Source organism: Canis lupus, chromosome 15 (assembly GCF_003254725.2).
Source record: "Canis lupus dingo isolate Sandy chromosome 15, ASM325472v2, whole genome shotgun sequence".
NCBI classification, from domain to species: Eukaryota; Metazoa; Chordata; class Mammalia; order Carnivora; family Canidae; genus Canis; species Canis lupus.
Genome location: NC_064257.1, coordinates 16,091,458 through 16,106,905, shown reverse-complemented (window position 1 = coordinate 16,106,905; position 15,448 = coordinate 16,091,458). Strand labels below are relative to the sequence as shown.

General features: G+C 53.5%; 1 protein-coding gene and 1 pseudogene across 1 annotated transcript; one reads left to right on the top strand and one right to left on the bottom strand.

Annotated features, from left to right (window-relative positions):
• LOC112642221 (ubiquitin-60S ribosomal protein L40-like) overlaps nucleotides 1–6,821 on the bottom strand; it is a 26,808-nt pseudogene extending 19,987 nt beyond the window's left edge.
• DMAP1 (DNA methyltransferase 1 associated protein 1) lies at nucleotides 6,812–15,448 on the top strand. Its single transcript, XM_025420366.3, has 11 exons — nucleotides 6,812–6,944; nucleotides 7,106–7,255; nucleotides 7,627–7,718; nucleotides 7,973–8,168; nucleotides 13,314–13,472; nucleotides 13,597–13,764; nucleotides 13,943–14,128; nucleotides 14,259–14,330; nucleotides 14,631–14,703; nucleotides 14,796–15,091; nucleotides 15,337–15,448. Exons 2-11 carry the CDS (start codon nucleotides 7,151–7,153, stop codon nucleotides 15,394–15,396), a joined length of 1,407 nt encoding a protein of 468 aa, XP_025276151.1. The 5' UTR covers nucleotides 6,812–6,944; nucleotides 7,106–7,150; the 3' UTR covers nucleotides 15,397–15,448.

Below are 15,448 nucleotides of genomic sequence, written 5' to 3'. Positions count from 1 at the left end.
AACCCCCCTCAGCAATTGATACAATAGGCCAAAAAAATCAAAAGAGGAGATTATTTGAAAATACTGTTTGGACGCCTGGGTGGCTCAGCGGTTTAGCATCACCTTCAGCCCAGGGCGTGATCCTGGAGTCATGGGATCGAGTCCCACATCGGGCTCCCTGCATGGAGCCTGCTTCTGCCTCTGCCTGTGTCTCTGCCTCTCTCTGTCTTTCTGTGTGTGTCTCTCATGAAGAGACATTAAAATAAAATATTTTAATAAAAAAAGAAAATACTGTCAATCATATTGACCTAATTGGTATTTATAGAACCCTATACCAAACTGTGGGACACATATTTTTTATACATGTTATATTCATCAATGGATCATATGCTGGGTCATAATACAAATCTCAATAAACTTAAAAGGATTGAAATTACATAGAACGTGTTCTCTGGCCACAGTGGAATTAAATTAGATATCAATGATCATAAGATACCTTGAAAACGCTCAAATATTTGGAAATATAGTAAGCCACATAGTTCTAAATGATCCATGGATCAAAGAAGCAATTGCAGGGAAATTAGAATGATAATGAAAATGTAACAAAATTTGCAGGATGCAGCTAAAGCAGTGATTATGGTGAAACTTAGAGCACTAAGTATTTATAATGGAAGAGAAGAAAGGTCTATATAACCCTTACATTTTATTTATTTATTTATTTTTAAGATTTTATTTATTTGTATGACAGAAAGAGAGAGCAAGCACAAGTGGGGGGTGGGTGGAGCAGAGCAGGAAGCCTGACGAAGACAACAAGGATGACAACATGAGCTGGGAGCCTGACAACAAGGATGAGGAGTGGGGAGCCCGATGATGAGCAGGGAGCCTGATGAGGGCTCGATCTCAGGACCCTGGGACCATGACCTGAGCCAAAGGCAGACACTTGACTGACTGAGCCACCCAGGAGCCCCTACATACTCCTTACATTTTAGCATGGAATGCCGACTTGCATCCCCACCTGTATGGTTCAGGGGATAGGACAATCCTCAGTTCACGTGGGGCAGTTCCAGTTTCCTACTTAGTGTCTCATGGGCAGGCACTGAGTTTCTACCAGTGGTACCAGAAACTGCTTTCCAAGTGGTAGCCACCTATTTGCAGGCAGGATCACAGCCTTACTGCAAAATCCTGGGTGCCTGTGCTGTGAGTCTCCCACTGGGGTTGCCTGAAGGTGCATATAAGATCCTTGGCACAAAATACTTCCCAGGGATCCCTGGGTGGCACAGTAGTTTAGCGCCTGCCTTTGGCCCAGGGCGCGATCCTGGAGACCCGGGATCGAATCCCACATCAGGCTCCCGATGCATGGAGCCTGCTTCTCCCTCTGCCTGTGTCTCTGCCTCTCTCTCTCTCTCTCACTGTGTGCCTATCATAAATTAAAAAAAAAAAAAAATACTTCCCAGACCACTGGGTCTGTTGGATAATCAGGCCAAATTGCTAACACAGCTCACATTGCAACCTGGATCTAATGGAGAACCTCTTTTTTGAGCCAGGCCCCTCTCTGACCTTAACGGTTACCTGGTGAATGAATCAGAGCAGCCTGTCCAAATGTGGAATGTGTGGCCTCCAAATCCAAAGAGGACCATTGAGCTCTGTAACACTTTATTTGACACGGCTGGTACAAGGTGCCATGTCTTGGGTCTGACATTGCTTTTTATTTATTTGCTTAATTTAGAAAAGCAAAAGAATTGACTTACAAAGATTTGTAAGGGACTCCAGACTTTAGAAGGATTGGCTCGCCAAATACAAACATGTATTTAAAAGAAAAATGTTTCGGTTTGAGCTGTTCTAACAGAACTATTACAGGCTGGGTGGCTTAAGCAATAGAAACTTATTTTATTTTATTTTTTTTAATTTTTTTTAAATTTATGATAGTCACAGAGAGAGAGAGAGAGAGAGGCAGAGACATAGGCAGAAGGAGAAGCAGGCTCCATGCACCAGGAGCCTGACGTGGGACTCGATCCCGGGTCTCCAGGATCGTGCCCTGGGCCAAAGGCAGGCGCTAAACTGCTGCGCCACCCAGGGATCTCCAGAAACTTATTTTATCACAGTTCTGGCAGCTGGGAAGTCCACTCTGCTAAAAAAATAAAATAAAATCAATAAAGAAGGAGCCAAATTATATAAAACAGTCCAGAGGTGAGGGTGGGGTGAGAGAAGGAGTCAGGAATCCACTCTGGAAAGCTGATAACTGTTGATAGGACACTGGCAGAGGAAGGAGAAGAGAGATGCATGCAAGGGAGAGAATTCCAGAAGAGTTGAAATGGCAAGGGGAGAGAGCTCCCCAGAGACCCTGGAGGTGAGGGGACCAACAGCAGTATTTTCCTTTGTGGCAGATGCAGGAGGAGGGACCCACTGGGCTGAACAACTGAAGACTCAGTGCTGGGGGTTGGGGGCTGCCCAGAGAGCCCTGCAAGAAGGCCTCAGTCCGCTCTGACTGCTGGGTGCTGGCGCGGGCTGTGTCCTTCAGTCATTCCTGGAAGAGGTCATCTTTCTTGATCACAAAACTGATGGGGGCCCACACGGTCCTCGTCAAAGCCCTTGTCCCAGCTTCTTGCCCCAGACATCCTGATCCCCAGCTCCCGATGGGCCTTTCCCCCAAAGGATCTTCCTGGAAGTCTGGGTGCCTTGGAGAGGGAGAGGGAGAAGCAGGCTCCCTGCTCAGCAGGTACCTGGGATCATGACCGAACTGAAGTCAGATGCTTAACCGACTAAGCCACCCCAGGTGCCCCTACTTGTTTCTTCTTCTTCTTCCTCCTCCTCTTCCTCTTCTTCTTCCTCCTCCTCCTCTTCTCCTTCTTCTTCGATTTTATTTATTTGAGAGACAGATTGAGAGACACAGAGGGAGGGGCAGAGGAGAAAAAGAGAGAGAATCTCAAGCAGACTCCCCGCTGCATGCAGATTCCCCACAAGGGGCTCTGATCCCACGACCCTGACACCATGACCTGAGCCAAAATCAAGAGTCAGACACTCAACTGACTGAGCCACTCAGTGCCCTGACTTGTTTCTTCTTATTAAGGAATAACTCTCATAGGATAAAGTGCACAGCTCTTAAAAGTACCAGCTGAAGGCAGCGATCACGTTTGTCTTTTCTGCTGTATGCTCAGGGCTAGCACAGGGCCTGGCATAGAGTGCCATGTGCTGCTGCTGCTTCTTTTTTAAAACTTTATTCACATAATCTCTACACTCAACATGGGGCTTGAACTTAGGACCTGAGATCATGAGTCGCGCGCTCCGCTGACAGCCAGCCAGGCGCCCCGAGTGCTGCACGTCTAAGTCGCTTATGCTTAGTGCTAAGCAATTTGTTGAGTGAACTAATGACCAAAACCAGGCCAATTTCCATTCTCATCAACAGGGTAGGCGGGTGGCTATTTCCGTAGTACTCTCATCAAGAATAGGTATCACAATTATGATTTAGGTTTTTACCTACCTGATAAGGCAAAACCTGGTCTCTCATTATAGTTTTCAATTTTTCATTTCTTTGAATACCAGTGATGCTGCATATTTACCTCTACAGTAATTGTAGCACTTTTTCTGTGACTTTCCTAATCACGCTCTTTGCCCATTTTAAAAAATGTGAAATTGGTCCTCGTTAGTTGGAAAATGTTCCTTATAATTAAGCTGAGCAAGACCAGGTCAGATTGAGATGCTCTGGATCTTGATCACACCACACACACACAGTGCCTCCCCTTTTTCACACTTTCTAAGGAGCCCGTGAAAATAAAGCACACACTCACCTGCTGGGGACGAGGAGACCCACTGCCATGGCTAAGGAGTGCACAGTCTGGGGGAGGAGCCTGGGTGGAGGTGGGAGAGGAAGAAGAGGAAAGGGAGGAGGGAGCCAGGCCAGGCACTCAGGAGCTCTGGTCTACTATTTCTAGGCCCAGGTGAGGAGGGATGGGCTACCAGGTCCCTTTGAAATTCTGCTTCCTCTATCCCCATCCAATGGGTTCCCGATTCCACTGCCTCCCCCCTGGTTCTCCTGCCTCCAGCTCTGCCCTCCCCACTGGCAGGCCAGCCAGCCTGCTCCCAAGCAGTGGCTTCCTGCTGTTCTTAGGGTTAAGTAAAACTTCCTTTAAAGTTGGCTCTGGGGACACCTGGGTGGCTCAGTGGTTGAGGTCTGCCTTCAGCTCAGGCCATGATCCCGGGGTCCTGGGATCGAGTCCCGCATCAGGCTCCCTGCATGGAGCCTGCTTCTCCCTCAGCCTGTGTCTTTGCTTCTGTCTCTCTGTGTCTCTCATGAAATTAAAAAAAAAAGAAGTTGCAGCCCCAGAGTGTCCCCACCTGAAGTCCCTCCCCCTGGCTCCTCACTCACTAGGTCACTGTAGTGCGAGAGCCTCTCCAGAAGTGATGCTGTGATCCCACAGAGGATTGGCTGGGTGAGTACAGCGGAGCAAGCCCCTCTCTGGATTGACGGTGGAACCTGTTGCCACCTGTAGTCTGGTTGAGGAAGTGTGGGCAGTGGCTCCTCTGAGGGTCAAGAGAGAGGCATCCTTCTCTTGTCCCCGTCTCCCAATCCTTGGACTCAGCTTCCCCAGGGGATGAGAAGCTCTGGACCGGTCATCCGGGGACCTTCCCAATGCCATCAGCTACTTGTTATTCTTCCTGCCTGAAACATTCCTTCTCCAGGTATGCTGTGCGGCTGCTTGCAGCAGTTAAACCTCAGCTCAGATTTCGGGGAAGGTTTCCCTGACCGCACTACTAAAGTAGTCCCCTATCCTATTACCCTATTTTATTTTTTTCGTAGCTCTCGTCACCATCAAAATGTACATTGTTTTATTGTTTATATGCTCAGTGTTTCTCTTCTCCCACTAGATATAAGCCCCACCCAGGGACATTTGTATTTCATTCACCCACTGCATCCCCAGAGCCTAGAACAATGCCTGATACACACATATATTTACATACCATGATTCTCATGGAAATAAATCTATCAGGGGTAGGGCACCTGGGTGGCTCAGTCAGCTAAGCATTGGACTCTTGATTTCAGCTCAGGTCGTGATCTCAGGGTTGTGAGATGGAGCTGGCATCGGGCTCTGCACTGGGCATGAAGCCTGCTGAAAATTCTCTCTTGCTCTCTCCCTCTGCTCCCCCACTACACCCTCACTCATGTGCTTTCTCTCTCTCAAAAAAACAAAAACAGGGATCCCTGGGTGGCGCAGCAGTTTGGTGCCTGCCTTTGGCCCAGGGCGCGATCCTGGAGACCCGGGATCGAGTCCCACATCGGGCTCCCGGTGCATGGAGCCTGCTTCTCCCTTGGCCTATGTCTCTGCCTCTCTCTCTCTCTCTCTCTCTCTCTCTCTCTCTCTGTGACTATCATAAATAAATAAAAATTACAAAACAAAAACAAACACCCCCAATAAATTTCAAAACAAACTCTTTTTGGGGAGATATATATTAAACAAATAATTACACAACTAACTACAAGTAGAGTCAAGTGTTTGAGGCAGAGGTGCAGGACTCTTTCCCATTGCTCTGTCCACTTCTGGCTGCAAGGACCATTCTCTTCTCCTGTGGGCAATTTCTGTAGCAAGACACTGGCTTTGCCTAGGAACTGTCTAGAGCCCACAGGTTTCACCCAGGAATCAGGTCTCTGGAAGAGGGCAAGGTTTCTACCTCCAGGCCCAGTTCTCCAAAGTTGTGGGGTGTAGCTGGGCTTGCAGCTGCAGCTGCTGTGTCCCTGTCTCCTCCAAGCCAGAAGAGGCTGCACACGGAGAGTTAACTTGCAGAGGCTGTGTGCCCTCCCGTCCCTGCTTGGTTCCTTGGCAGGCCGGCCTGGGGTGTGGTCTCCCCAATGCCTTAGGAAGCCTTCTTCCATGTTTGCAGGCGGGGATGCTGAGGCTGAAGTCTGAGCGCCTTTCTCTTTCCTCCTGCCCTCCTCAGGCGGTCCTGTTCTAGACATCTCTCTCTCCAGGGAGATTAGTTTCTTCCCTCAAAAGAGTTGTTCTTCTTCTTTTTCTTCAAGATTTTATTTATTCATGAGAGACACACAGAGAGAGGCAGAGACACAGGCAGAGGGAGAAGCAGGCTCCATGCAGGGATCCCCATGGGGGACTCGACCCCGGGACCCTGGGATCACGCCCTAAGCCAAAGGCAGACGCTCAATCCCTGAGCCACCCAGGTGCCCCTTGAAAAGAGACTTGTTGGGGCGCCTGGGTGGCTCGGTTGGTGGCCTCCTACGGTGACCCGGGGGGCCTGGGATGAGCCCCACAGCGTGCTCTCTGCTCAGCGGGAGTCTGCTTCTCCCTCTCCCTCGGCCTGGTGCTCCCCCTGCTTGTGCGCTCTGTTAAATAAATAAAATCTTAAAAAAAAAAAAAAAATCAAAGAGACTTCCTCCCTGCCCCCTGCTTGGCTGCAGTGCAGGCCGCCGCCGCCGGGATGCCCGCCCTGACCCGCTGGTCTCTTCGTCTCGGGCGCTCAGCGCCGGGCCTGGTACACGCTTAGCATTTCAGGGACAGGGGCGATTAACACCACTGATTCATTTAATAAAAAAAATTTTTTTTTTTTTAAACGTGCCAGGCTACTTGCTGATGTGTTGCGTGGACTGTCGGTGCCTCATTTAAGCAGGTGCCAGCACGATTTCCGTTTCGCAAGCGAGACGGGTGCGGAGGAATCAGGCGACTTGCAAGGTCACCGAGCGCTGTTCCTGCGGCGCAGGGCGCGGCGGAGCTACGGCGAGGCAGGGACGCCGGGGGCGCCGGGGGCGCCGGGGGCGCCGGGGGCCCGGGAGCCGAGGCCGCGAGCCGGGGCCCCGCAGGGTGCGGCTTCCCCGCGAGGCTGCCAGCCGGCCCCATTTCCGCGCAGCGCACACCGGAAGTGCTCCTGCCGGCGGAGTTTCGAGGGCGCACGGCCGGAAGTTTCTGTCCGCGGGTCTGCGGGGAGAGGCGAGCGGCGGCGGCGGCCGTCGGGGGATCCGGGTGCGGAGGCTCTGGGCCTGGGCGGCGGGCCGGGCCGCGAGGGAGACCCCGGCGGAGCCCCGCCCCGCGCCCGCTGCCCTCCCGCCGGCGGCCCGCCTCTCCCCGCTCCCGGGGGGCTGCAGTGGCTCCGCCCCCCTCACCCGAGCCTGCTCCCTCCCCAGGCGCTGACCCCTGACCTCGGGGCGCTCCCCCTGCTCTCCGGCGCGATGGCCACCGGCGCGGATGTGCGGGACATCCTGGAACTCGGGGGCCCAGAGGGGGACGCAGCCTCCGGGACCATCAGCAAGAAGGACATTATCAACCCGGACAAGGTGGCGGGGCGGCCGGGAGCCTTGGGTCCTGGGAGGGGGGCGGGGGGCAGAGCGGTGACGTCAGGGGACGGAGACCGTGTGCTGCCTCGGCGAGGTGTGGGGCACGCGTGGGAACCGGCGCGACCCCGTCAGCGATGAGCGGAGCAGCAGAGACGCTTGTGGGGTCGGGGGGTGGTGGCCCCAAGTCGCTGCCACCTGCCGAGAGGCGGTGGAAACGGATCTCCTAGTCGGACGGGTCGGAGGAGTGCCCCCGGGCGCGCTTTCATAGCCCGCCCTTGCCTGTGGCGGGGATTGAGCTCTAGCCTAGCTAGAGAATTTCAGGGAAGGAGGGGTCCAGGCTGTGCTTCCTATCCTGTGGCTTCCCTTCTCAGAAAAAGTCCAAGAAGTCCTCCGAGACACTGACCTTCAAGAGGCCCGAGGGCATGCACCGGGAGGTCTACGCGCTGCTCTACTCCGACAAGAAGCAAGTATTGGAACCCCACAGCCCCGGGCCTGGTCCCCCCTCCCCCGGCGTGCCCCCGTCTCCTGGTTTTCTCTGCTAGTTCTCTCCCTGCCGGCCCTCCCCGGCCAAGCCTCCCATTTGCTTAGCAGGGTGCAGGAGGAGCCCAGGCTTCCCACTCCAGGATGCGACTTCCTCTAGGGTGGCTCAGCCTGGGCCCAAAGGTTCCCTACACACCTCCGACTCTAAGCTCTCATCTCTCCGAACCTTGCTGCCAGGGATGCACCCCCGCTGCTACCCAGTGACACTGGTCAAGGCTACCGCACGGTGAAGGCCAAGCTGGGCTCTAAGAAGGTGCGGCCCTGGAAGTGGATGCCATTCACCAACCCAGCCCGCAAGGATGGAGCTATGTTCTTCCACTGGCGACGGGCAGCTGAGGAGGGAAAGGACTACCCCTTCGCCAGGTTCAATAAGGTGAGCCACCGCCATTCAGACGTGGGCCAAGGTTGCTCACCCCCTCTGAGCGCCTCCTGTGAGCTCTCAGCCTCCTGGGGTTGGCTCCAGAGGCGCACTCAGTCTGTGTCTCAATCACGGCTACCGGCTCCGTCCACATGACAACTGCCTGCCAAGTGAGACTTTGTGGGTCTCTTCTGCCTGTGGGATCCTGTCCTTCCCTGGACCTGGTCTGGTTTTTGGTGGCTTTTCTTGGCCCTTCAAATGTTGCTGTTTGGTTCCTCGGAGCTGTGTCCTGGTCTCTCTGCACTTTCTCCCTAGCGTGTCTCATTTTCTCTGTGGCTTCAGTTGCCCCCTGTATGCCAGGGACCCCACCTAATATCTCTAGGCCAGAGTGATAACAGTCATTTACTTAATGTCTCTCTCTGAAGGCCCCGCAGGTACTTCAGATCAAGTGGGTATCCTTGAGCAGAACTCATCCATTCCCTTTCTTTCTCACTTTTTTTTTTAAAGATTTATTTATTCATTCATTCATTCATTCATTCATTCATTCATTCATGAGAAACACAGAGAGAGAGAGAGAGAGAGGCAGAGACACAGGCAGAGGGAGAAGCAGGCTCCATGCAGGGAGCCTGATGTGGGACTCGATCCCCAGTCTCCAGGATCACCCCCTGGGCTGCAGGCGGCGCTAAACTGCTGCGCCACCGGGACTGCCCTTCTTCCTTACTCTTATCAGTGAATGTCACCACTGGTTATCCAGCTGCCCAGACCCGAAACTTGGGAATCATCCTTGACTTCTCCTATAGTCTCCCAATTATTTCAGTCAACAACAGGACAGAGGAGGTAGGGAAAGATAGATAACAAACACGGGAGCAAATAAATTGGGTTCTTTCAGATAAGAGCCATCAGTAGAATGAAGCCAGATATGAATGGAATATGAAATGAGTTGAGAGTGAACTTGTAGGCTTAGGGGAGGCCTAATTTAGATAAAGTGGTCATGGTGGGCCTCTTTGAGAAGGTGGCACCTGAACTAAATCTCTGCGATATGTGTGGTCATTGAGTCCTCCTGATTCTGTTTCCATAATAAATCACGTCTGCCTTTGTTCTTCATTCCCTGTGCTGGCATCCTAGTCCAAATTGAATCATCTCTGGTCTAGATTGAGGCCCACATAGAGCAGGGCCTTACAGGGCCTTATCCACACTACCCCAGCCAGTGAGAGGCAGAGCCGGGCTAGGCTAGGATTTCCTAGGCTGTTCAAGCCAGTATACAATATGGTGTCACAGTCCCTGCAGCCTGGAGCAGCCTAGACTTGGAGGCTGAAAACAGTAGGGGCCTGATCCCAGGATTTCAAGTCCCTCAGGCCAGTGTAGCCAGTTGTCCCTTGACAGCTCTGCCTGGATGGCTCACGGGCTTCTTGGACTGAGCACATCTGGGTGTGACTCATCATTCATCTGCTCAGGGAGACCTGGTTTTCCTCCATCTCACCACCATCCTCAGACCCCCTCAGGTCCAGTGGAGGGAGAGGCTGGAGGTGTAGGATTGAGAAAAGACAACCAAGAGGTGAGATGTTGAGTTAATGGGAGGGAAGGTTGGATGACACAATTTGAGGAAAAGACCAAAGAATTTTTTTAAAAGATTTTATTTATTTATTTGTGACAGACGCGCACACACACACACACACACACACACACACACACACACACACAGAGAGAGAGAGAGAGAGAGAGAAAAGCAGAGACAAAGGCAGAGGGAGAAGCAGGCTCCATGCAGGGAGCCCAATGCGGGACTCGATCCCGGGACTCCAGGATCACACCCTGGGCCGAAGGCAGGCGCCAAACCGCTGAGCCACCCAGGGATCCCCAGAATGTTCATTTTGTATTTGGTAAATGCTGCTTCATGCCAAGTCAGCACTGAGGACACAAAAATGCATCAGAAACAATATTGGCCCACAAAAAACTCTCGATATTGTGGGGGAGGGAGTAGGGAGAGGCACAGGCAATTATAGTTTGGTGGGATACATGCTGTTTGGGGAGGACCTGAAGGTCATGGAAGCTTCTGGAGCAGTTAGAGCTGGAGTTGAGCCCTAAAGGATGTCACCAGGTGATGTTAAGGAGTGTGGTGACTTTTTCAGGCAGAGGGGCCAGCAGGAGCAAAGGCATAAGGAGAAAGGAGTCACGTGAATGGCAGGCTGCCGGCATTTCCCTGTTGATGAAGCCTAGAGCCCAGGGTAGGACTTGGTGGAAGGTGAGGCCTGAGAGGTCAGCAGGGCCGGGTCAGGCAGGGCTTGGCAGCCAGGCTCGGGAATCTGGGCTCTGCCCTAATATCTTTGGAGAGCTACCGACCGATGTTTAAGTAGAGTAGGGTCGGATCTGATTTGAGTCTTAGAAAGATCATGGTGACTACAGGTGGAGAATGGAGTAAGGTGAACTCATGATTGTTCCTCCAGTACTGCTTGCTCCTGGGGCCCCACTCTCAGTCTGTGGCTCCCCAGCCACTCTTGCTCCAGCTTGGGACCCAGGAGTCACTTGTGATGGCATCTTCCTTCACCCCTCATCCAGGTGCCAAGTCTTGTGGTTTTAACCCAAAGTTATGTGTGTGCCCTGTTCTCTCCCTTCCACTGGTACTTTTAGTTCAGGCTTTTTCACTTCTCACTTGGATTATTTCCACAGCCTTCCAGCTGGCTTCCCAGGCTCTGGTTTCACCCCATCTGTCCTTACTGCTGCCAGGGTGGTCTTTATAAAAAGAGAATCATGATCATTTCACTCTCCTCTTTCAAAGTAACTTTAGTGTCTCCTGTCACCTGCTCTGGGACTAAGCCTTGTCCCCAGGCTGGATCAGGTGTCACTCATTACAGTTTTGTCATCAGACTTGCCACTCTGGACTAAATTATATTTTCAAGCTGGACTGTGAACTCTGAGAAGGTAAGGCCACTGTCTGTCTTATTCAGCACTGTGTTCCCAGCATAGGTCTGGCAGGCCCAGGATAAATATTTGTTGAATGAAGGGATATCTTCCTCACCTGACTGTGAGCTCCTTGAGAGAGCAGGACTGGCTACATAGTTCTGAGTTTTTTAGTTTTTTTTTTTCTTTTAATTGGATTAGAATGCATAGGAGGGATACTTAACCAAGCCTGGGAAACCAGAGACTTCCTAGAGGAGCTACTGCCTGAAAGAGAGCAAAAGGATGAGAAGTTGTCTATGTAGAAGAAAGAATATGGAAGTGGGAACACACGTTAGGCAAGAACAACAGAGGCTGAGGGGGAGAGCCTACTGTGTTCCCGACACTGCTAGTCATTTACTTCAGATGCACAAGGGACAGTGGCTGCAGAGAGAGGCCAGGTCATGCACCCATGTGTTCATTGGTTGATTCTGTAAATATTGATACTAGTGTGCCTGGCCCTGTGCTGAACCCTGAAGATAGGCAATGAACCAGACAACCCTTGCTCTTGAGGAGTTTGTGAATATCTAGAAGGCACTTTTAGTGCAGTGGAGAACTTCTGAGACTTTTAGTAAGAGATGGTTGGGTGACATGATATTTATTCTAGAATAATGCTTCTGAAATTATCTATGATGAAGGACTTTAAAAGAATATTTCCAATCCATCAGACTGATAAAGATAGTAAGATTAAAAGAAAAAACTAAATATAAGTCCGTGTGTGTGTGTGTTTTTTTTTTAAGATTTTATTTATTTATTTGAGAGAGAGTGAGCAGAAGCCTGTGGGGGGTAGTGGGAGAGGAAAAAGCCGACTCCTCACTGACCAGGGACCCCTCCCCACCGCCCCGACACAGGGCTTGATCCTCGAGCCTGAGATCACTGAGATCACGACCTGAGTCACGCAGGCGTCCCCTATATTTCTTCATATTCAATTCAGTAGCATGTGATTTCTGTGAAATTGTCATAAAGGTTTCTAATCGTCTACTCTGAACATACACGGACCAGTGGTACCAGTTTGGGAGCAGCACTGGTCTGCAGGCTGTCCTTTAGGTAACAGTGGTCCGAGAGATCACATCTTGGCTGCAGTTGGAGAATTGCTTGGAGGAGGATCAAATGGAGGCAGAGAGGCCAGTGGATAGGCTGTTTCTCTGATGCAGGCAGGTGGTGCTGTTCTGGACTGTGATGTGGCAGGTGGAGATAGAGATTCTGGAGGTAAAGCCACAGCTTTTGGAAGGGGAGGGGGCCTGCTTCCCAGGCCTCTGCTTGGGCACCTGTGTTGGCTAATGGTGACATGAGAACTGAACTGGAAGAGCTAGAGGTTCGAGGGAGGGTGATGAGTCCAGTACCAAACACATGCATATATTTCTGTTGAGGTATAATCAACACACAATATTGTTAGCTTCGGGTGCACATCATGATTGGTATTTGTGTATATTGCAAAATGATCACCACAGTAAGTCTGGTTCACATCCATCATCTGAACATACAAAGTTTGAGGTGTATGTGGGACCTCTGGGAGAAGTCCAAGAGGCAGCTGGCAATAGGGTCTTGAGAGCAGGTTCAGAGCCAGTGTGGTCTTGGAGAGAGAAAAGGGGCTTCCCTCGTCCAGCCTGACATCGACTCCTTCCTGGAGGCCTGGACTCCTGACTATGGGCCCTGCTGCTGGTGCTGCGTTTTGTCCCTGATGAAGACCTGGGAGTTGGAGCGTGGCCGCGGGGAAGCAGGGACATGTGCGCTGTGCTGGGTGCAGGTGCCGGGTGTGGGGCAGCATGTGCTGGGAGTAGGATTCAGGCCCCTCTTCTGTAGAGAAGAGCTGCAAGTCTCATTGTGACCACTGGGTGGCAGGAGTGCTTCAGACAAGTGTCCCACGCACTAGGGGATCCTGGGCCTTTCTCCAGTATTTAGGCATCTGCTCTACTCCAGAGTTAACCTTTGGACTCCACAGGAGCACTTACATGTGAGCCCCTCACCTTAGCCGTGGGGACAGGAGCACACATCCTGGTACTGAGGCTCCGCAGCAGAAGGCATGGTGAAGTAGCTCCAGGGCCCAAGCCAGAGGTGTCTAGGCGAGCCGTGGGTTTTGTCAAGTGGAAACATTATTCCCAGGCTGCCAGGGCAGGCTTCGCTTTGGTCCAGCCTAGGGACGGGCGGTAAACAGGAGGGGCTGTGGTCCCCAGGGCTGGGGCGGCCTGGACACGACCTGATATGGCGTGCCCCCCTCTGTGCCAGCAGACTGTGCAGGTTCCCGTGTACTCAGAGCAGGAGTACCAGCTGTACCTTCACGACGACGCTTGGACTAAGGCAGAGACCGACCATCTCTTTGACCTCAGCCGCCGCTTTGACTTACGTTTCGTGGTCATCCATGACCGGTACGACCACCAGCAGTTCAAGGTGAGCGGGCGTCAGGCATCTGCCTGTGTGCCCAGCCCTGGGCCTGGCAGGCCCCGCCTTCCCGCCACCCCTTCCAGGGGCCCTGGCCGTTCATCCTCCCTCCCGACCGCATCCCCATCCTCAGAAGCGTTCCGTGGAGGACCTGAAGGAGCGGTACTACCACATCTGTGCCAAGCTTGCCAACGTGCGGGCCGTGCCAGGCACAGACCTCAAGATCCCAGTGTTTGATGCGGGGCATGAGCGGCGGCGGAAGGAACAGCTGGAGCGGCTCTACAACCGGACCCCGGAGCAGGTCAGCCCCAGGCCTCGCCGCCTCTGCCTCGTGGCCTGGGTGCCTCCGTCCTGCACCCTTTCCCCCACCTCCCCCGTGGTTCCTTTCCTCCTGGAGTCCCTCACAGCCCAGTGGCCCCGCACCCCCGCCACCTGCACTCCCTCCCGTCTGCCCTCACCTCTGCATCTTGCATTCCCAGGTGGCCGAGGAGGAGTATCTGCTGCAGGAGCTGCGGAAGATCGAGGCCCGGAAGAAGGAGCGGGAGAAGCGCAGCCAGGACCTGCAGAAGCTGATAACGGCTGCAGACACCACTGCGGAGCAGCGGCGCACGGAACGCAAAGCCCCCAAGAAGAAGCTACCCCAGAAGAAGGAGGCCGAGAAGCCGGTGCGGAAGCGCAGTCAGCCCAGCTCAGGGTGGAGGGCTCCGAGAGCACCCAGCGTTAGAAGGGTGTGTGGGACTAACCCTGGGCTCTGTCCCTGCCGCACCTTGGTCTCCATAACCTATTCTCCCCCAGGCTGTTCCGGAGACTGCAGGCATCAAGTTTCCGGACTTCAAGTCTGCAGGCGTCACCCTGCGGAGCCAGCGGGTATGTGCCCCTCCGTGGTCGTGCCGGGCCCCGGGCTCCCCGCAGCCTGCATGCTGCAGGGGTGGCGCTGGAGCACCACGAGAGGTTGTGCCATGTGCTGCATGTGGGGAGGTCTCGGGATGTGGCCAGGCTGAAGTCAAAGCTCTCAAGCTCTTGCTTTGTTCCACCTGCTGGCTATTTCCTTTTTGGATGTAGAGCTGCCTCCAGGGGTTCACTTCTCTTCTGCTCCCCCTTGCCTTTGGTCCCCCTCATTCTTAACCACTTGCCCGGGAGAGGGCTTAGCAGCCTGGGTCATTGCAGATGAAGCTGCCAAGCTCTGTAGGACAGAAGAAGATCAAGGCCCTGGAGCAGATGCTGCTGGAGCTTGGTGTGGGTGAGTGGGGGCTGGGCAGGAGAGGGTATGTCCTGTGGCTGGCCTCCTCACACCCCCTGGCTCTGCCAACACCTTCCACCCACCACCCACAGAGCTGAGCCCGACACCCACGGAGGAGCTGGTGCACATGTTCAACGAGCTGCGGAGTGACCTAGTGCTGCTCTACGAGCTCAAGCAGGCCTGCGCCAACTGCGAGTACGAGCTGCAGATGCTGCGGCACAGGCACGAGGCCCTGGCGAGGGCAGGTGTGCTGGGGGGCCCTGCCACACCGGCATCGGGCCCGGCCCCAGCCTCTGCTGAGCCAGCAGTACCTGAACCCGGTCTCGGCCCTGACCCCACCAAGGATACCATCATTGATGTGGTGGGCGCACCCCTCACACCCAATTCGGTAAGAGCCTGGCTGGGTGAGGGGAGCACGGACTGGCTCAGCGGAAGAGCAAGCGCCCCAGTGTGTACGGGCCCCGCCGCTCCCTCTAGTGCCCACACTGGGAGTGGTCACTCTGATGGGTCCTGAGATGGAGGGTAGGAGTGGGTGGCCAGTGGGTATCACCTGCCCTGAGTGTGAAACGCATGCACCAAGCCCGAATCGAGCTTTGGGGGCCACTGACCCCAGCACCTTCTGTGTCTTCTCAGAGGAAGCGACGGGAATCGGCCTCCAGCTCCTCTTCTGTGAAGAAAGCCAAGAAGCCATAAGAGGCCACACGGGGTGTGGGTGCTGCTGTGTAAATAGAACTGCTGAGTCGGA